Raw genomic sequence first — 22,790 nt, forward strand, 5'->3', positions numbered from 1 at the left:
TGCAGTACCTTGCAAGTAGACTGCACTGCCATAGAGAAAGGTACTGAATACACATCAACTCAACTTTAGGCACCCCAATCTTTACTATACCAAAAGAGATAGGTTTTTATTTATCTGCACATCTGTTCAGCAAGAAAAGGTGCTAAGGTGCTGAGAAGCAAGTTGTACAAAAGATTTTTTGCACCGATCAACTAGCCACAATTTACGCTGTTGTGCACAATATTTAATTCACTGCTTTCCATGCAAATAACTCATGTTTTCCGCTTCTTCAGCCGTTTCATGTGCTTCAGGGCCTTCCGTGAAACTCCTCGCTGCTGCCGGGCCATGTATTCATTAAACTTCTTCTTGTTGAAACTGCAACAGAAAAATAAATCAGAAGAAAATGAAGCACAATTTCAGGGCCATTCAAAACTTCCTTAGGTGACGCTCATCACAAAGAACCCAGCAATACAGCCCATGTTAGAAATGATCAATGAAATGTACACTGATTCTGAAATTCAACTGCATCTGAAGAGTCTGTCAAATGCCCCATATAAGCCTGAGACACAAATACTTAAAATCAATCTTGATGCATTCACTAACAGTTATTGCAGTCTAGAGATATCCAGTAGTCAGAATTATTTGTGCAACCAACCATGTCAAACAGGCCATCAGTTTGAGGCACCAGCATGCTATTCTAAATGACATCTGTGGATGTTAAGTGTATGGCCTCTTGTCTCCATTATGACATTATCTTCTAAGATGCGCAAATAATGATTATCTGGACATGATAGTGCGGCTTAAAACAGACTTTGAAGATTCCATTTCTACTTCAAAATTGAGGTGGCAGCAGCTGCCCCAAATTTTTCCCATACCAGACTGCCAACGAAAGGAAAAATGATTCCATGAATTTTCAGTGGTGTTTCAGAGGTCAGCAATCAAGCGCCCGTTCATTGGTGGTGTAACCGTGGAGCACAGCGAAAAATTTGTGGCTCTGAGGAAAGGAAATGGCGCAGTATCTGTCTCGCATATCTCGGCGGACACCTCAACCGTGCCATCAGGGAAGGGACGAAGGTGGGAGTGAAAGAAGAAAGATAAAGTGGTGGAGGGCGAGATGAAATCTGAAGAGTCACCCTTAGTGCGGTGACACTGGAGCTTCAACAATAGTCTGAGAGAATAAAACAAGCAGCTCGGGTCTGAACTCATCCCAGGATCTCAGCGAAATTATACCCCTGTCACACGGGCACGGCTGAACTCCTTTCAATTCCCTCAACCAAGGTAGGCTTTACCTCGCGGCAGATGAGCACCACGTCACAAGGCAGCCTTGAAGTGAGGGAAGTTTAAAGATGTTCCTAGTGAAAGAAGATCGATCACCTCCCTCGAAGGGTGAAGGGAGTGCTCTCTTCCGAGTACGTAAATAATGTTTTTCTTCAATAACTTCATCTTTACTGGTAGCTATATTAGTTTTTATCGCATAAAATAAGTATTCCAGCTTGTTCAGTTATGTTTAATTCTAGCAACTGCACTATACTCTCATCTTAAGCACTTGGCGGCTTGCCTCTACTATGTCATTTCGCTTGTTTTGATCTGCACACGCATGCTCACACCTCACACGGGTAATAGTGTAGCGTTCCTCCATGCCCTGTAGCACTATAGATGGACGACGCGAAACCTACGCTACCCCAAGTGCCAGAGCGGAAATTCTACAGTCACACTAGTCGCAATCCATTGCACAGGCATTGCACAATGGTGCACAGAGCGCTGTGCTGAGAACATGTTCGCTGTTTTTAGAAAACTTTTTTTTATGCGATATTTTGTGAGAAAAAAAAGTATAAGTCCTTCCGGACATTATTCTTTTCTGTGTTTTAACTGAATAAACAGTGGGGCCCTGGCGGATCCTTAGAAAAGCTCCGTGACAGGCCATGTGACACAATGACAACTCCTTTAAGGCAAAACTCCCTTGCACTCCCTTAGGTGAAGTGAGTTCCGAGTCGGCTGTGCGACAGGGGTATTAGATATGTGCCATGTAGCATTAGTATACCTAGCTGATGACACACCGGACTTCTGAACGCAAGTAACTTGGAAGACGAGGATGCTAAAGAACATGTTATGGTGTAAATATTCTAGGTTGTGGGTGGTTGTATAACAATTAATAGGTGAGACCATGTTACACAGCAAGCCATATTAATGGCTGAGTATTGGAACCAGCAGGCAGTGAATACACCTTTCTCGGCAACACCTTAGAAGTAGGCAAAATGTAGTTACCCAGACAGTAAAAAAATATATTAGTGCATTTTTAGTAACATTAGCAAACAGGTCACACTAGAGCATGCAAAATGTCCTGGATAATTGAAAGGCTGGTACTGATTGCAAGACGGCAGACCCCATAGCCATAAATGAAGGCTTGTGACGCAACACTTGGTATGAGTAATGAAAAGGTTAGGCCCAAGGGCAATGCCTTGGGGGACGTCCAAGATTGCAGGAAGAAAAGCAGGATGCGTAAGAATTAGCATGGGAAATCTGCCGACGGCTGGTGTTAAAGCTTCAATCCAGTTTAGAGCTATTGGATGCAAGTTAAAAGCACGAAAAATTCAGCCTTACACCAATGATGGATCTTATTACAAAAAGCGTCAAGGGGGATGTTGAAGTCAAGGTGCAAGTGTATGTCGTGAAGAATGAGGGCAAGTTGGCTATCCCATGAAAGCTTTATAAAAGCTTGCCGATTTGGATGAAACAACTGAATGGGACAAAACAATCTAGCAGGGGCAAGAGCACGAAATGTGCTGTATGACTTGGAGCACATGCCAATGCCACAAATAGGGCTGTAGGTGCTTGGTGATGACTGCTAAGTCACATACAGAGGCTAAGCTATGATTGGTTTATTGTATTGTATAGGGACGCCGTAGTGAAGGGCTCTGGAAATTTTGACCACCTGGGGTCCTTTAACGTGCACTGACATCGCACAGCACACGGGTCTCTGGAATTTAGCCTGCATCGAAATTCGGCCGCCGCAGCCGGGATCGAACCCGCATCTTTCGGATCAGCAGCCTAACGCCATAACCACTGAGCCACCGCGGCAGCCTAAGCTATGATGCGGCAAAAAGCTATCTGCATAGCGTGCACTAAATATGCGTACACCCTGCTTCCTGTCCTGCTGTTGCCTTCTGAAAGTTTCACATAGCCTGAGCAGAGTGTACTGTGAGGTGAACTGGTGTCAAGTTGCCATGTCGACACTGCGCTAAGGGACTAGCACAACACAGAAAGAATTGCCATGTTCTGCTGTGGTGTTGTTTCCCGTCGTCTTTATTTGTAGCATAGTTTCACCAGCTCCACAGGGCTCATTTTGCAATCTGCTGATGAGAGTGGTGTCAGGTAAAGCCAACCATTAGTCTTGAATGACCAAACTGCTGTGCCATACAACACATCCTTATAATCAGCCTTCATAATTTGCAAACACAAATGCACTTCTTGAGTCACATAGTTGAATAACATAGATTATTTGCCTGTGCCATCATCGGGACAAGAAAATTAACCATAATTTCATGTATGCAGCCATGCCTCGTCAGTATAAGAACTGTCAATACAGACTCAAATTATGGAAAGTATTCCTGGGGAGAAAACTTTTTCAATACACTTACACTTCGTTAACATTGAAACTCGCTGATCAGAGTGGACAGAGTGAAAATGCATAGAGCCCATTGTCACATATGTTCTTGTCGCATTATAACATGCAGAGTGGAAAGACTTTTTGGATTTCAGTTGGTAAGTCAAACACCGCCTGAACCTCAGGCCTTTGTTACACACTAGAATTGCCATCACATTGCTTGCCTTACTGCCTGCACCGAAATTTATGTTAACCTGTGAACTGCCAGGCACACAGACTTCACGTGCTCACACAATTTCCCGTTGCCAAAATCATTGTCAGGGTTCGGCGACTCACTTCCCTGCACCGATTGCTCACTGCACGCAATGAATTAAGCTGCTTAAAAATAAAAGAACAGATCTGCTTGCTTACATTATAACCTTACAGATGCCTATCTGCACCCACAATGCTAAGTTAGCACTTTTTAAACCGAGTACACCGCAGAAGAAAAGAAAAATGCTATACTCTGGTTTCAGGCATGCAAGAACAGAACTAGACGCCGGTCCAAAGGGGGAATCTGCCAATGCAAACAGCAACAACCATTTCATTCAATCAGGGGAGTAAGGGAATGGGTTCAGATTAAATGTGGTCTCTGCCTCAACAGGTCAACGGTTCCACTGATACTACAGGACTCTGAGGAACGAGGCAACGTCAGCACTGCATAGCCAACCACCATGCAACAGTGCTTAACACATTTCAAAGAACTGAAATAAGCCTTGTGAGAGAAGCCAATAGCCACAGAAACCAAGGGGCACAGGGGATTTTTAATTTATCTATTTATTTTGTGGTGTTGATCAATTTATAATATTACTGAATATGTTATGGATTAGAAAAGCAGAAGAAAAAACAACCACATGCCGCCGGTGGGATCCGAACCCACGACCTCCGAATTACGCGTCCGGTGCTCTACCTCTGAGCTACGGCGACGGCTGTCAGATCTTCTGCTTTCGGGGGTATTTATGTTTACAAATAACCTAACCTTGGGAGTGTTCACCACTCCCAAGGTTAGCCTTGTTAATAAGCCTTGTTAAGGGGGGATGAGGGTCTTGAAAACTTTTTCTTTATTTGTTAACATATCTTCCTGAAACTTAGCACCTCGATGTATCATTAAATGCTGATTTCGAATATGCATTTAGGTTTCAAATATCTCAGCTGGAAGGAAATATATGGCAAAATAAAAAATCCTAATTAGGTCATTTCTTACGGGCCTTTTTAGTAATTTATCAGTTAAATAAACATTTTTAAAGAATAAGCAGACATTTGCAAAGGCCCAAAGCACATCCTAAAGCTAACAGAATGTCTACAAACTAATTTTATTGATCATAAATAAACCACAAAGTTGGAAAGAAAAAATGACGTTGCAGTAATTAGCCCACACTTGGCCTAATTGCTCATTTATCAAGTTTAAAGAAAAACAGAAAGCTTTAGGATGTGCTTTGGGCTTTTGCAAATGTCTGCTTATTCTTAAAAAATCATTCTTTAACTGATAAATTACTATAAAGGCCCGTAAAAAATTACCTAATTTGAATGTTATTTTGCGATAAATTTTCTTCCAGGTGAGATATTTGAAATCTAAATGCATATTTGAAATCAGCATTCTATGATACACCTGCTTGCTAAGTTTCAACAAGTTATGTCGAAAAATAAAAAACAAGTTTTCAAGACCCTCATCCCCCCTTAATTTAGCTTGGGAACGTGTACAAGAATGGTGCCAGGAAACCTAGCTGATCACTGAGGAAGGTGCCAATATGCATCTATGTGTAAGCAAATAAATTTTTGAATGTGTAAAATGTAAGAAGGATTAAGGAAATGTGGAAAGTGTTCTATACTGCCAACACACAGTAGATTGTAGGCCCACCACTGCAGTCACTCAGCAGGCAAGTAATCATGTTCATAGGAGGCAGTCACAGGCAAATCAAAGTAGCAGATGGACATGCGCATGCACATCAATGACACCTCCTTCTCAAGGCTTCGAGAATGTCTCAAATAAACTGCTGCTGCTGACACAGAGAGCGCTGCTGAGCAACTGCTCAACACCAATAAAGTCGAGTTGGCAAGCAGCTCTACAAGATTAGCACTGCAATCATTTCATCCAGTTTCATACCGTTGGTCTCCCAATCTAAAGGGACCAGCAGCAAAATCATCAAGTTTCATAGCCAAGAGGTAGATCAGCACAAAGCATGTCATGGCCCACGAGGAGCTTCAAGATCATTGCACTTTTCGGATCACAGTGGAAACCAAAATCCCACTTCAACTTCATACTGCCAAGCATTGTCTAATACTGACTTAACACTGCTATGCAAAGAAAGAAAAAAAGCAATCACGAGGGTTTTCTGAATATTTTTGTTTGTTTTTTTATTACGACTTGTCATGAACAGCTTGCTCTGCGGACAGTTTTGATCGGGAACCAGTGTCCACATTAAAGAGGCCCGACTGTATATGGATTGCTCGCCTTGAGAAGCATAAGCTGCTGCCATACATTTTTTTTTTTGGCATAACATCACATAAGATGCTCATGAAAAAGAGACATGAGTTGGCACCTTTTAGGGATTTATACACTATCAACCAGCCGTGATTTAATTGTGGCGATCATTCTTGTTTGTACCTTGAGTTCCTCATCTCGTGATACCATGTTGTCACTACCTACACCAAAAACTACTTCTCCAGCTCGCCCACCATCATGCAGAGGAAGTTGTGCTCAGTCACTAATTTGTCATGCAAATATTTATTGCAGACATAGGTCTGCATAGCCGGCAGCTGAAGAGATATTTGCACTGCACACTGATGTTTTCACAGGTTACACAGCGCCGCCAGCCAGCCGTACCCCGAGCACCCATCATCACAAAATGTACTGAATGGAGCACTAAGGCGCAGAAGGATGGCGACGCGCTGCTGTTGTCGCGGCAGAAAACAGTCCAACGACCATGCAGCCAAGATCGTGTCACGTCGCACACTGGCAGTCTTTAAGCACAGTACCCACACAAGCAGCGATCAAATTCATGTGCTCGCGCTTTGGTTGCGATCACTGCAACCATCACAACAATGCGACTAGCTGCATAACGCCAAATTCATTTCAGCATTCGGAAAGCACAGTGTGCGTAGTGAGCTCTCGCAGGTGCACATTTCACTTCCTTGACGGAAAAGCACTCGCTCTGATCGCGATCACTTTCACTACACAAGCACTTGTCACTATGCTTTGCAGCTTATGCATGCATAGGAAATTCACTGTGAGCAGCTGTCACTCGCGCCACTGTCAGTGATGATCCTCGCAGGAATTAGGAACGCTTGCAACAACCACAAATGGCTCCAAACAAACGTTTCATGACACCACCACCTCTATGCAGCCACTGCACAGGTCTTGAGTTGGTTTGAAGACCGCTCTATCAACTCGATCGGCATAGATTATAACACAGCTCAACCACGGGGAACTGTCGTTCGCCGCTGCTGCATGCGGCAAAGTTTGCAGTCGCTCTGAACACTTGTAATATCAACATGTGGCCCATGTAATATGTCTCGCAGCATAGCTACCACCACTTAGACCTTGCTCCCCAGTTCGATCCACAGTTCGATCCACCTTTGCCCTGGCAAAAGCGAGCCAGCACCCATTTTTTTCTGAAGAAAAATGTCGCACTGCATCTCTCGTGGCAGTGCAACACACTACCGGCAACAGTGTTTTCCTTTATAGAAGTTCAAATGTTTTTCACAGATGAAATTTATTTTTCACAAAATTTGAGGCAAGATTTGAAAAACCGTAATATCGGTCCAAATTCGTACATTTTAAGGAAAACTTGGAAGAGTTGGCAGGTATGTATACACCATTCGAGGAGCTCAATTAGCCCCCTAACGTCATTACAGTAAAACTTCATTACGAGAGACACTCACGGGACCCGAGAAAGATGTCTCTTATAACCAAGAATTCTAAAAACACTGGGGAGTTGGACTAGATAAGTTCATCCGCGTTGAATACATCGTCGGGGCTGTGACAATGAAGTAGCTGAGGAGGAAGTTCATGCTCTCTCCATGAGGACACACAGTCTGTGATATGCCAATTTCGGTGCAGCGAGACAGTATGTGCAACTATGTGATGTGTGACATGAATCGAGGCAAGGGAATGAAAAGAGCAGTGCATACAAGTTGGTATGATGTCGGCCACGTTGCGTGGATTGTGTCCCCTCTAAATAGTGAAGAATTCACTCCAGGGACCCAAAAAAGTTATCCTTAGTAACCAAGTGTCTCTTGCAACCATGTCTCTTGTAACGAGATTTTACTGGAAAAAAAAAGTTTTCTCGAGAAATGTCCCTTCTTGACGACTAGCCGAAGCCTGAAAGACGATACCTGCTGTACGGGGGATGCCTTGTTTCCACTTACCGCCTAAACTCAGCGTCAGCCAACAATTCCTCGACCATGGTCTGCTTGCGGTCCTTCTTGGGCACCCTGGCGCGGTAGAAGTCGGCTGCCGAGTCCATCACTGTCCCCACCTGACAGTGAACAAAGACCAGGAGAAGACAACTTAACAGCTGCACACATCATCTCTGCACCGTTTTTAAATGAACTTTTGGGCCAAAATTACTTGTTCTGCCCACTCCTTGTTTGCTTGTGTAACACGTCTTCATACAGTCAAATCCCACTACAACAAATGCTGCTGTGGTGAAATTTCTCGTCAGCAAACCATATAAGGCAATAAAGTCATTTCCCCCCACAAAGAACAATTTTCGGAGCGAGGTCCCACTTCAACGAAATTTTTCCGAATCCACATATGCCTGCACCTCATCAGGCTTCACCAAACACAGCTGCCAAAGGCAGTTTGCACTTTCAATAGCGCAGCTGACATCCCCTGCTGAATCGGAATTAATGTGCAGGAATGCGCGCATGAAGACGCAAGGCAGCGCACGGCTCCCTGCAACAGTTTTGCCAATGGCTAGGACTGCACAACTGTGGACAGCGGCCACTGGTGCAAGGCAGCTTTTGGATTTTTTTGCTCACTGCGCTGACGAAGGCATAACGAAAATTAGCTCTGCGTTAATTCAGTGTGAAGCAATCATGTAGATGAAAACCAGTGAAAGCGCCAAACATTTTATGAAAAGCGGTGGCTAGTTCCAAAGCACATTCTCCGAGGCTTCATTGCGGAGCACGCTAGGCCCAGCGCCACTGAGCTGTCAGAAGCCATGCCAGTGGGTGTCATGTCACTGCAAGATGCCTGACGTACCGCATTTCGCAAATAGTTTTCGAAGAATCGGAGCAACCACATTTCTGGCATGTCGTCAAAAGCATCACTTTCAAGGTGCATGCGACCCCTATTAACACGCAGTGATGCAAGCGCACGAGCGCATAGTCCACATCAAAATGCCACCAGGCAACGCGGTCTTGGTACGAATTCTCGCAGGATGAAAGCGGGTGCTTTTTTATAATGCCTGAGAAAAAAAAAATTAGTTATAATAGCAAATGTAGCAGGTACATCTACTATGCAAATACATCCACTGTGTGAGATTTCCGGAGTGCCAAGCAAATGCGCCATGGCACTGATTTCGAGATGGCGAAAGACGAAAGCTGAATGATCTTTGGAAAATAAACACTGTTCATTCATTTTCCAGAGTAATCTGTCAATGCTCTGGCTCGATTTCATGACAACGAAGCTTCCGCTCCAACAAAATTTTGGAATGAACCCAAGGAAAGATTGTGCTGGAGGCTGGAGTGGATGAGCGGAGCATGTACAAAAGCGCGCATCGAAGTGCATACGTGAAAGCGGGTAGCACACGGCTGCCAGATATGGAATGTGCCATCTGGGGTAGTATGGGCGAGGCTGGCACGAGCACTGGCACTGCCTGCCAGGCCAGCCCACAGCCCGCGCTATCTAGCCTCAAATTGGTGCCGAGTGCAGTATGCTGTCTGTGCTAAAAGGTATAGTACCACATATGTTGTGTTTATAGATTCCTGAAACTCCGCGAAGCGACTGGAAGGGTCACTGCCAGTGGCACACCCATCAGCTGTGAAACCTGTCTCGCACGTCACACCTGAAAACCTCGCTTCCCACTCAGCCGATGCCGACAACATGTGTTGTCCACTTTGTATCTGTCCACGTTTTCCAAGCGCCACAAGTTTCATCGTGACGAACCAACTAGCTCCAACAGCCACTGTATAAAGTTAAACCTCGATTTCATGAAGTTGGTAAAATCGGCAGTTTACTTCGTAATACTGAAATTTCACTACATGGAAATTTGTAGCCTGGCATGCTAAGAATCCGCCAAAAAAACGCTGCAGATAATTCGCACAAAAAAGCTTGATTTGTGATTAGAGTAGTCCTTTACTTCTGCCCTTTCTTTGCTAGTAGCAACTGTGTTACGCACGTCTTGCTTATTTTGCAAGCTCGCGAGCCGCCTCGGCCCATCTATTGTGCCGACCACTCATGGGTGACAGGGACAACGCACCCGTGTTGAGCTTCAATTTTGCCGTTATCATCATCCTTTTGTAAGTGCCTGAGCACACAGCCGACACGATGCGTTCCGCCGCTGCGACCTCATGGCCGTCTACGGCGGCCTCGTGGTGGGCCATCCCGTCTGCCCCTCCCCCTACTCTCCTTTCTTTCTCCATGTCGGCGAGAGCAAGAACAGTGTCCTCCAATCATAAACCAACGAAATGAAATCAGGCCCATCCCACTCCTCACGTTTTTTTGCAGATATGCGCATCACCTGAGTGAGAAGCGAGGTTGTCAGGTGTGAAGTACGTGACAGGCTTCACAGTTGATAAGTGTGCCATCAGCACTGACCCTTCTGGTCCTTTTACCAAGCTTTGGGCATCTGCAAACGCAAAAAACGCGGTGCGCTGCTTTCGAGTGCAGGCAGCGCTTTGCATTCAGCACTGACTTTGGAAAAGACAGCGAGAGCCACGGGCTCGCCTGGCAGGCTGCCAAGGCTGCGCAGACACCTGTGCTAGCCTTGCCCGTACTACCCCAGATGGCGAGGCCGACGGCGCGCTCACCACTATAACCATCGTTGTACCTGTGTCTGCCTATGTGCTTTGTGAAAGCCAGGCGCCGCCCACATTACGTACAAGCTCTGCTCAACCACTTGCACCCACAATACAATTTTTCCCCAGGTTCGTTTCCAGCAACCATGAAATTTCGTTAGGTTGTAAGTGCGGCAAAATCTACTTCATAATATTGAGGCTAAAAATACATAGTGTTCTATGGGTGTAAAGTTTTGAAAATTGCAAGACTTTGTTACATCAAGTTCATTACATCGAGGTTTAACTGTAACAGCTACTGCCTGTAAAAATACCTGTTGCTGCTTTCCATGGTAGACCTTGCACAGATTATTTAAGTTGGTTGGTTTGGTTGGTTTATTGGGGTTTAACGTCCCAAAGCAACTGAGGCTATGAGGGACGCCGTAGTGGAGGGCTCCGGAAATTTCGACCACCTGGGGTTCTTTCACGTGCACTGACATCGCACAGTACACGGGCCTCTAGAACTTCTCCTCCAAAGAAATTCTAGCCACCGCAGCCGGGATCGAACCCGCGTCTTTCGGGTCAGCAGCCGAGCACCATAACCGCTGAGCCACCGCGGCAGCAGATTATTTAAGTAAACAGAAACCTTTTTCAGGAAAAGAAATGGCACAGGGTATAACTATACCTGGAAATACTTTGGAAGGTCCTTGAGGTCATTTTTCTTGTAGAAGCGCTTGGGGTCCAACACGTTCCGCATCTTAAGAACCTCCAGGTCTCGCTGCAGTGCCTCTGTCATCTCGGGTGCAGGCAGGCCAAACCACCCGGGGCCCTTTGTTTTGCTACGCTCCTCCTGTCATAAGGAAAAAAACAAACAAGGTTCAACTCCACAGCTGCTCCCAGCATCACCACAAGCATACAGTGCCATGAAACTGCACAGTCCGACCAGTACAGAAGCAGAACAGTCGGCACACTGTAGTGAATTATAAATTCGAGGCCCTCTTACTGTCTTTTGCAAATTAAACAAGCATAGCATTAGATCTGAAAAATAGCAACAACCATTTGCTCCCAGGCTTCTATGAACTGAAAACGTGACTAACGAAAACTGAAACGGATTGCGCGTACTTCACTGCTGCAAAAACCGGGGTAGAAAGTATAAGGGCCACCAGTAATGACTTTCGGAACTTGATCTCGACACTGGCTGCCCGCATGGACGACGCAGAAAACCGGTCATGCCACTGTAATTTGATATTTCATGGCTTGGAAGACAAAAGCAAGGGGTCATGGGAAGAATCTAAGAAACTGGTTGTCGGTCTTTGTAATAAGTGCTTGGATGAGTCTGTACAGCCTCGAGATATCGAGCGCGCTCATCAGCTAGGTACCTTCCATGACGACAAGACTAGACCCACCATAGTTAAGTTTGCGCATTTCAAGGATAAATAACAAATAATTTCGGCGAGTGGGAAACTGAAGAACAGTGGTTTCAGTACTGCCGAAGATTTCTCGCCCTAAACACGCCTTGCATGCCAATGCCTCATAGAATTTGGCATTGGACTAAATACCAAATTTGAACTCTGATCACGAGAGGCTTCTTGTGGGAAACAAAATTTATACATTTGATCATGCTTCTGACAATGTTATCGAGCTAAAACAAAACTAGCAACCAGTCACACCTCAACACCAAACATGCCGTCATGACCCATATCTTCTGTCATTTTTGTTGACCAACATACGCCGTGTTATCCCTAAACAGGATCGGTTATGCAGGCTTATATCTTCATCATCTTTCAATGTCGTCGTACTAACTGAAACATGGCTTAATTCAAGCATTCATGACTCTTAAATTCTGCCTTCCCTATCTGGGTTTGATATTTTTTGCAAAGACAGAATGATGGCTCAGGCGATAGTGGTGTACTTATCGCCATGAAATCTGAATTGCATTGTTCTCACCTAAATGCCCAATTCCCGCTTGAAATGTTATGGTTTCTTTGTCCTGCAACTTTCCCAAGCGTCCTTCTTGGTGTTTGCTACCGACCGCCCAGCAGCAACAGTATTTTTGTACCCCTCTTTCATGAGGCACTGAGTACCATAACAACAAAACACATCTATCATGCTTTTTGGCAATTCCAACTTCCCGTCGATAAAGTGGTCTGACATCACATCAACGTTGACCAAATGCACTGCATCAAGCGAATTTGTAAACACGTGCCTAGCCTTCGGTTTAACACAGTTAGTTGCCATTCCTACTCGTGTCACAGATCACTCTGCCAATATTTTGGACCCTGTTCCAACTACTCACCCTGACAACTTTTCTTCGATAACGTGTATGCATGGCCTCAGTGATCACCTGGCAGTCTCCTCTACGTTTATTTGCAGCATGTTTCATCACAAAAGAATGAAAAAGACAATTTCCCTCTATCACAAAGGAAATTACGCAAGCATATATCGCAGACTAGCAACCTTCTTTTGATAACTTCACGCCACGTTTTCCACTTCGCTCCGTCGAATCAAACTGGACCCTTTTCAAATAAGAACTGCAGCGCCTCATAATATTTCACATACCAACTATAACCATTACTGAGCGAGCTGGTTCTCCAAGGTTTAATGTATCATTAAAACAACTACATAGCTAGAAAAAGTGCTTATTTCAAGTGGCTAAGCTTACCAACTCTTCCCCAGCATGGTATTACAACGCTGAAAGACACTACAATACACAAGCAATAGAAGCCAAACTTTTTTTTTCAACACTTTACCATCAATGTTACAAAATAACTACAAGAGGTTTTGGAAAACCATTATGCCTCATGAACCTAATGTCATCTCCCTCTGTGATGGTACCACAAGTCCCATTATAGAATCCGATGTCGCGAGTGCACTTAACTCTGCATTTTCTTCCGCCTTCACCAATGAGCCCGCTGATAACCTTCCTGAAATCCTATTTTTTTGACCGTCCGGTCACGGAAAACATTTCATTCGAACCCCGTGGCATGGCTATAATCATTGACTCATTAAACAACAATTTGTCCTAGGGTATTGACGGCATTAACGCAAAAGTGCTCAAGAATACTAAAAGTATCCGCAGCGTCATTCTGCCACTCATATTCCAGCAATCGCTTACTACAGGATCATTACCACGTGGCTGTAAAATTGGTAAAGCCATCCCTGTATTCAAGAATCTCTGTACAATTATTGCCCCATTTCACTCACATGTGTTTGCTGTAAAAATCATGGGGTATATTTAATACTAGCATGTTGCTACCCCTCTACCTTCTGTAAATTCGTTCCACCCTAATCAGCATGGTTCCCTCAAAGGTTGCTCATGTCCAACTCAGCTTGCCCTCTTTCTACATATTCTATGCTCTCACTTAGACCACAATATACCATGTGATGTTCCGTTTCCGGATTTCAAAAAGCCATTCGATAAAGCTCATCATGGCCGTTTAATTCACAAGCTATCCCATCTTAATCTGCACCCCTTGATCGTTGACTGGATCCGTGCCTTTTTACCTGATTGGCAGCAATTCATCCATGCTAACTGTCACTCATCATCCCTTTCATGCATGAAGTCTGGTGTCCCCCAGGGCCCTGTACTAGGCCCCCTTCTTTTTCTAATATCACTAATGATCTCCCACTTAGTATTTCTTAAAATGTCTGACTTTTCGCTGACGACTGTATCATATATCGCCATATAACAAATACATCGTACATCATCGCTCTCCAAAATGACCTTTCTCAAGTGCAGCATTGGTGTGATAAGTGACTCATGTCTCTTAATATTTGCAAGACCTCATTTATTTTCTTTCATCGTCGCCCTAACTTTTGCTCGCCTGTATACACTATTGAAAACTCAGCGCTTTCTTCCATCGATAATTACATGTACTTAGGCAATCATATTTCAAGCAACCTAACTTGAACTGTCCATATCACCCGCATCACCACCTCTGCAAACAGTGTCCTTGGGTACCTTCAGCGCAGCCTTGCATTAGCGCCCAGCTCCCTTGTATCACTCACTTACAAGACATCGTCAAACCAAAATTCGAATATGGGACCATATTCTGATTGAGCCACTCCAGTGTCATGCCGCCAGGTTCATCTCATCTGACTACTTTAACATACGAACATCTCAAGACTAAAATTCGATTATAGTTACCTACACAGGTCACCCATCATAACACAGCATGTCTATATTTATTTCATAATTTTTTCCACAATGTTCCAGCAGCCAATAAAATCATCCCATGCTCGCATCGCATTTCCTGCCATAACCACCCGAATGGCTGCATACCCTGAATGTGCTCATAACCCAACATTCCAGCAGTCGTTTTTCCCAAAGACAGCCCACTACTGGAACGGCCTCTCGAATGAATTAAGTGGCCACCATCACCAAACATGACACTATATTCAAGTCTGCCATCGAGGAAGCTCATTAAACCACTGTCCAGCATTTTAAGTAATCTATAATGTTACTTCTGTCGTGTTATCCCCACCCCTCATGTAATGTCCAGCAAGGGACTTCTGAGGAATAATAAATAAAATAAAATAATAAAACGGGTAGTTTTGAAACTGAAAAGTTGGACACGCAATGTTGAAAAAAAGCAAAGTAGAAGTGCAACCATGCAAGATGCAATATGTATGATGGCAGAGTAAAAGCCAAGGCTGCACATTTTCTATGGCCAGTAAGGCCCTGTACTACCCTACCAGCACTTTTTTCACCCCCTGATTTTTAAGTACTATGAATAGTTAAGAAGAACGTCAATTTCGGCTAGATGGTGCATTATCTGAGATTGAAATGGCAAAGACAAACTTTCTGTTCGATTCTGTTCGACGCATTCGACCTGATTGCCAGCCACAGTTTACCAGTTTTTAATGTAGCGATTCGTCAATCGTCATTTGTGCTCCGGGTCCGGTAAGTGTCCGGCACTCGTTCAAGGCTACATTCAAGACGGCTGTCACTCTTTACGCCGAAGAAACTAACAACTGCACGCCGAACTGCAACTTCCACCGTTTCGGAACAGGTGATGCAGGTGTGCCAGCTGCAGCGAGGAAAATTGTCAGCTGTTCCATACGATGTCATAGTGCGGTTGTTTGCAAAGTGCTGGATTTCTTGGGACGACGACATGCTGTGGACAACGACATTAGAATGACGTGCTGTGGGACCGCAGCAGAGATGACAGCAGCACTAGTGAGGACGACGGCGCAAATGTCGACAAGTAGTCCAGTGACTAATAATGTTGTGTGGGACCCTTACACTAAAGAAAACATTAAAACACTCGAAAATATTCAAAGAAAGTCAGTGCGATTTATTTATAATTCATACAGCTGGCAGACGTCCCCTACCATGCTACTTGAGAAAGCAAATTTGGAGTCTTTGCAGCTCAGGAGATACCGCGAGAGGCTTAAATATATGTTCATGATTGTTCACAACAAATTAGGAATTAACAGCAGAAAGTACACTGAGCTAGTCCCGGGTCATTTGACACGATCCTACCATTCTTTAAAAGTGAAGGAATACTCGTGCCGCACTGAAACATATAAGAATTCTTTCTTCCCCCCTACTCTGCGGGAATGGAATGTCCTCAAAGCAAATATTGTAGAGGCTTCTACTGTGGAGTCGTTTACGGCGTCGCTTAGGAATTCATAACAATTTTGCAGCATTCAACATTTCCTTCTTTTCTTTTTCCCCCAGTGCTCATTTTGACACGAGGTGTCGTCTAATATTGTATAATGTTGTTTCTTTTCGTTGTTCATTTTTTTCGGTATTATGTGCTGAGTTGTGTGTACTTCAAGGAGGTTTTCTTTTTGTCAAAGTGTATTTTACACCCACTCCTGCTTAAGGCTTTGCAATAAAGCCAGCAGTCTTCTGTAAATAAATAAATAAAATACATTTTCACTCTGGAATGCACCTTTGGAACGCCCTTTTTTTTTCCTTGACATGCGATACGGGAGGGTCGACTTATATTCATGCAAGTACGGTAAGTGGCAAGGGAACACAGCCACACCCCTCCTAGGAAGACGCCACTGCCAAAGTGAAGTCATAACTTATGCGTGCAAGAGAGCAAGGAACAAGCGCAACAGACTTCTGGGTGAGAGTGCAAGACTAGGGCACCAAAATTAGTGTGCTTCGGTTGCCCTGATTACCCCCACTTCCTCGTTCCCGAGACAGACCAAAATGCAAGTGGAAACGGGTCAGCACCAGCTAAATAGCCACACAGGGGCTAAAGATGAGGTAATGAAAGCAATAACAGTAGCAACGGCTGCACAGAACCAATTGGTTGTAACACCAATACCCCCTCACATCTACTACATCAGGCCAAAAGACAAACAACCGAAAAACAAAGGCCACAGTGTTGCTGGCATCTATTTTCGTCCAAGGAATCCAACTTTTGAACTCTACAGAGTTAAAAATATCGGTCATGAATGTGTGCACGTTCCTATGAGGTGCATGATGGTTCCTCAATAAGTCTGAAATATCGGGCAAGTCTGAATTATTGGAGTCCGAAAATCCAGTTAGCTACTGTATAATCTAGCCCCGCAAGTTTCAATGAAATTGAGCAAACAGTTCAAAAGGTCAATCTTTAAAGCAGTGTCACCCCTTAAGGGGAGATGCGGGCCTTGAAATGGTAAAAAAAAAAAAATGTGAAAATTTCGATTTTGCAAAAATGGCATATTCAGGTTCAGTACACTCTAAAGTACCTGCCTACAAAATTTCAAGGTGTAATTCAACCTCCAACTACTAATAACCAATATATTTCATGCATCTGAAGCACGGAAATGGCAACTACAGAGCAAAATATTCCAGCACTTCGTGCCCGTCGCTCATTGCAATTGTGTCCCGTATGGCCGCCATCTTGGTTTCGTTTGAAAGCTGGTGCTCTCCATTACATCCTGCTATTACTCACCATTGTGAAATCTTTTTGGAACGTCCGTCGTTTTCTGAGGCCTCTACAATGACCTCCAAATAGTTGGCGCGCGCACTTCAAGTGCGATTTTCTCAGCTTCGTGTTTTTTGCCAACATGACTAGCCTTACGAAAGTTCGCATTGCTTTTATGGAGCAATTTCAATAAATGTTATACCGTTGAATTCAGAAAGAACTAAACTCTCGAGCTATGCTATTTTTTTCATTGGTGAGCTGACGGTATCAAATTTTGTGAACCATAGTGTCACCTAATTAAATTTAATAATTATGATACCTGGACATAACTGAACACCTTTAGAAGATGATATACCTCAACAACAATATAGAAAGCAGAGCTCCAGGTGGCAGGTCTTTGGCTACAGCTCCATTTCAATAGCAAACAAAAAATTTTGAGGGAAAGTGTCTTGATGACCCATAAGAAATTAACTAATTGGGCTTCAGTTATTTCCTCATAATGTTGGAACTAATTGAGATATACTGAAACTAATTATACTTTTGAAACCTGGAAAAAGAAATATATATACCAGCCTATTTTTATTATGACATCTTTAATAATAAAAATTTTCATTTCAAGATTAGCATCTCCTATTAAGGGCAGTCCCTGCTCATTAAAAAGAGAAATTTATAAATGTAGTCACTATTACGCATTCTTCAGGAAACATTGATTTTTATGTGCTGATTCACATCAAACAAGTCCTTGTGCACTTACGCAGTACGTTACTTAAAGTTTTTAGGGAGATTTTAAGAAATTCTGCGGCAGAGAACTTGCTGAAATGCATGGCATCACCTTTTCATGACATCAGGGAATGCAATACGGGTAAAATTACAACCCTGCCTGTCATACAACTTGCGTTATAGGGTACTCAGGTTGCCACTCCACAAACAGGGATGCAAACTTTCCTTCCCATTTCCAAAATGGCAACTTCAAAACGCCCTTACTCAACAACTACGATAGGCAGGATGATAATTTTACCCTTACTGCAATGCTTGATGTCAACACAAACCATTCGCATGCATTTTACCAAGTTTCCTGCAGCAAAATTTCTTGCATGATCTCTCCAAAACACTTGCATAACATATTGCATCACTGCACAAGGAACCATTTTACATGAAATTAAATGACATTATTTAGAATCAGCACACAAAAATACCTGTTTCCATGAAGACTGCGCAAAGGTGACTTAATTAATGAAATTTATTTTTTCTAAAAGCAATGTGTCCTCTTGAAAGGGAAGCAATCGTTGCTGACGAAAGCCTTGGCACCGCGTCAAGTGCTGCCACATGGACTGCACTAGGTAAGGAAAGCCTGCAGTTACTGCCCCTGGACAACTGATACGGCCCTCTCCAGCCATGCTCTGCAGTTGGATCACAGACGCTTAGGCCAGCATTCCCAAGGAGTTCATCGGTCGGGCTTTCAAAAACTGTGACATATCGAACGCACTGAACGGTACCAAAGAAAGGTTTCTATGGAAAGATATCTCTGACAAGGGACTCTCGGAAGACGGTACACCTGAAGATGATGATCGCTAAGGCCCCTATTCCAAAGACACTTGCTGGACACACACGCCTTGCGCGCATCCTGGAGCTGGTCTGTGCATGCGCACGGTGCAAGACTTGTGCAGGCACAAGCGTGGTGCCCATGCTGGTGCCCCACGCATGATCTAGAAGTGGCACAGAAGTGGCACATCGGTTTACAACAATCAAGAGGACCGTACGGCTCCCACAGGTGCTAGGACGAGTGTGAGCTGCTCTTTTACTATTAATACCGTATTTGCACGATTGTAAGTCAACTCGAATGTAAGTCGACCCTTCCGAATCACGTGTCAGGAAAAAAAAGAAAAGAAGGGCATTAACGTGGGCATATTCCAAAATTAAAATGTATTAGTCACTGGACCACTCGGCCACACTTGTGCCATCGTCCTCACTAGTGCGGCTGTTGTCACTGCTGCTGCGGTCCCACAGCACATCATTATAACGTCATCGTTCCACGAAATCCCACACTTCGCAAACGACCGCACCATGACACTGCGTGGAACAGGTGAAAGTTTTGCCTCCCTGTAGCCGCCACACCTCTATCACCCGTTCCAAAATGTCAAACTTGTAGCCCGGCGCACAGTTGTCTGTTTCTTCGACTCACCTGTGAACGGGCACCGAACACTTACTGGCCCCAAAGCACAAATTACTATTCACGAAGCGCTACACTAAAACTGGTAAAACGTGACTGGCAGTCAATTCAAATGCGTCGAACACAGCCAAACGGAAACTATGCATAAGCAACATAGGCTTTTCTATCAGCTACTGACACTCCCCGGAAGCACTGCCGTTGCCAGTAGCGGTGCTGTCACGATTGGGACAGCGGCCCATCCATCAACTATCGATGCTCCCAGAAGCGCTGAATGCGCAGTTGAAAGTAAAAAAAAAAAGATCAATCCTGCCGAACAAGTGCGCAGAATAGCCCAATACTACTGGGTAGAGCCATACAGCAAACATAAAATTGCTACCACACCATAGCAACCCTGATATCTCGTTTTTTTTTCCTTTACTTATGGTGCCATGCTTTGGTTTCGATCGTTAACTCAACCCCCCCCCCCCCCCCAACACTTAAGATTTTCAAATTTAAAAATACAGGTTGACTTACCGTAGTGTAAATATGGTAGTATTAAAATCGTCAGAAAATTTAAAAGTTACAAATTTTTCTATTCCCCTTGACAATGTCCTAAACAAATCCTTAACGGCCGCCGGGTGAATGTATAAAAGATTTTACACTGCCTGCTGGCCTGCCCAGAGGCAGATCATGGGCAAAAACCGTATGTACACTGGTCGCTTTCGATATCCAAACGTACAGCAAAAAAACTGCAAAACAGAAGCCATGATACGGTGCCCAAGCCAATGAAAGGAAGCACTGCAAGACGACTTCTACGTGCCAGGTGCCGTGTAAGGTGCTGCATTGCAGCATCACGTACTCAGAACACAAGGCGTACAGTACGAATGACATTCCTCCCACCAGACCCAAGAGCGCACGGTTACCCACCTTACGTTTTGCCTTGATGCGCCTTAAAGACTCCGAGTACGGTGGCACAGAATCCTTTTTCTCAAAGCCGGGAGTAAGGACACTTCCCTGCAGCATCTGCAATGCAAAGCACAAGCTTGGATGATGCCACTGGATGAAAAGTAGTGACGAAAGAATAGCGGGAAAAAATGACCCTTTAGTAAAGGTGCAGTTCACTTTGAGCCTTTTGATTACTAAGTGTACATGCATAAGCAATATGCATGTAATATTTGAATTTTATTCATTTGCATAGCAGCATTAAGCAAGACGAGGCACACAAATGATAACACATATGATGCAAGATAAGAACGAGAATATGACAAGCTACAAATTATAATAATCCCAGATAAAGAAGAAAATTAAACTTGATGACTACATGAATGCGTGAAACAATAAGAGAGTTGGCAGCATTTTACTACTGCATTCCAACATGCAAGTGAACAGAGAGAGAGAGAAAAGCCTAATGTTGCAATATTTAAGCACCTGTAAGAATACCCCAACAATAACATAAACCTCATAAACTCGCCACCCATTATGACTTTTGGAACGTGTCTGCAATGCTGCCACCATGGGAATATCTGCCACTGCAACTTAGACCGGGTGTTCTCAAATAGGGCTCTTTGGGTTGATCTGTGGAATGCTTTTGTAGTTTTGTAGTTTCCTTGAGTCCCCAAATCCATGGGTGTCTCCGTCTCCAATCTGCTCTTTACTGAATCTATGTTGGCACCAATCATAATGCAATTACTCGCGACGGACACTATACAGCCAATCATCATCAATTGAATTTGGGCATATTTTGAGAGGCCATGCACAGGCAGGCATGTTAAGTGCGCCAGGAAAGAAGCCAAGTGACAGATGGGGTTCCTTTTGAAAGCTGCTGGGATTCCCCCAGACTAAAAAAATTGAGAACCCCTCGCATAGACCATGTACACACACAAGTTACATTGCTGCGAAAAAGTACCCTCCACCTGATGAACACAACAGTACAGCAAGTAATATGGCGATGCCAAGAGGTGCTCTTTGAAAGAGTAGAATCTCCACGATACGGATCTGTGGAATTCCCTGGTTGGAGTTGATTCCATAGAATGTTTGCACATCACTATGGATGATACGAGCATGTGATTCACGAGCGTGCCCTCGAGCACTTAAGGGCTCTAAGCACACTGCCAACACTACAATCACCAGTCACGCAGTGAGCGGTCGTGCGCCGCCTGCACATCGCCGACATTGCAAGTGAGAAGTGGCACAAGGCCTGCCCATATCGCCTACATCGCCAATGTGGTGATTGCCAGTCGTGCCGTATGCACCGTAGATAAACTGTCATCTGTGAAAATATCTGCATAAATCCATTCCCTGTGTTTCTGCAAAGGGACTTGATTCTTTTCAGATGATACGAACATTTTTTGCAACCCCGTGAGATTCATTGATTTATTGGGGTTTAACGTCCCAAAGGGACTCAAGCTATGAGGGACGCCGTAGTGAAGGGCTGTAGAAATTTCAACTACCTGGGGTTCGTTAACGTGCACTGACATCGCACAGCACACGGGCCTCTAGCATTTCACCTCCATCGAAATTCGAACCACCGCGGCCGGGATCGAACCCGCGTCTTTCGGGTCAGCAGCCGAGCACCGTAACCACTGAGCCACTGCGGCGGGGCCGTGAGATTCATATCATTAAGATATTACTGTATTGTGTGAACAGTGAGGCTACTTCACTAATATTGGAACGTTGATCCAATGTTACTAATATGTATGCAAAGAGGACAATTATGATACTTTTTGTCTTTGGTTTTGTTTACTACACTCTCAGCACTCATGCTCAAAGACAGAAGAGTTCTCGCTGCACTGTCCCTGGTTCAGTGACGTATATCGCGGAGGGGACAGGGGGGGGGGTCAGGACCCCCCCCCCCCCCCCCCCTTCGCTTAGAATGAGGGGGACACACAATGCGAGCGTCCCTCCCTATGAATTGTCCCGGGACTACTCGGACGGCATCAAATGTTACGAGCAGCACATGCAACACAGGAAAGCAACGAGAGCGAAAAGGCCTCTTCCCTTCCACAAAACGGCTCAGCAGAATCCTATGTTCAAAAACAGTGCTGTCATAATTAAAATCTGCCAACAATCAAAGGACATGTCATGACTACGTGTGATTGCTTTTACTTTTACTTCAAGCCTCAGCTTTTCAGGCATTCAGTCACTCTGTGACTGAGGCAGATGTTAAAAGGTAGTCCTGCATGTTCGAGGGTCGGCACCACTCAAACCCTCA

At 44.3% G+C, this 22,790-nt stretch overlaps 1 protein-coding gene across 1 annotated transcript in view; it reads right to left on the minus strand.

Moving 5' to 3' along the window:
* Positions 1–201: 201 nt before the first annotated feature.
* LOC149356739 (deoxynucleotidyltransferase terminal-interacting protein 2) overlaps positions 202–22,790 on the minus strand; it is a 33,039-nt gene continuing 10,450 nt past the window's right edge. Inside the window, exons 4-7 of the mRNA XM_089577816.1 lie at positions 20,507–20,602; positions 11,247–11,411; positions 7,991–8,100; positions 202–354 (exon numbers count right to left, since the gene is read on the minus strand). Of these exons, the coding sequence (XP_089433942.1) occupies positions 252–354; positions 7,991–8,100; positions 11,247–11,411; positions 20,507–20,602 (474 nt within the window). The 3' untranslated portion in view covers positions 202–251. The remainder of the gene's footprint in view (positions 355–7,990; positions 8,101–11,246; positions 11,412–20,506; positions 20,603–22,790) is intronic.

Source organism: Amblyomma mixtum, chromosome 3, assembly GCF_055824585.1.
Source record: "Amblyomma mixtum isolate Tamu chromosome 3, ASM5582458v1, whole genome shotgun sequence".
NCBI classification, from domain to species: domain Eukaryota; kingdom Metazoa; phylum Arthropoda; class Arachnida; order Ixodida; family Ixodidae; genus Amblyomma; species Amblyomma mixtum.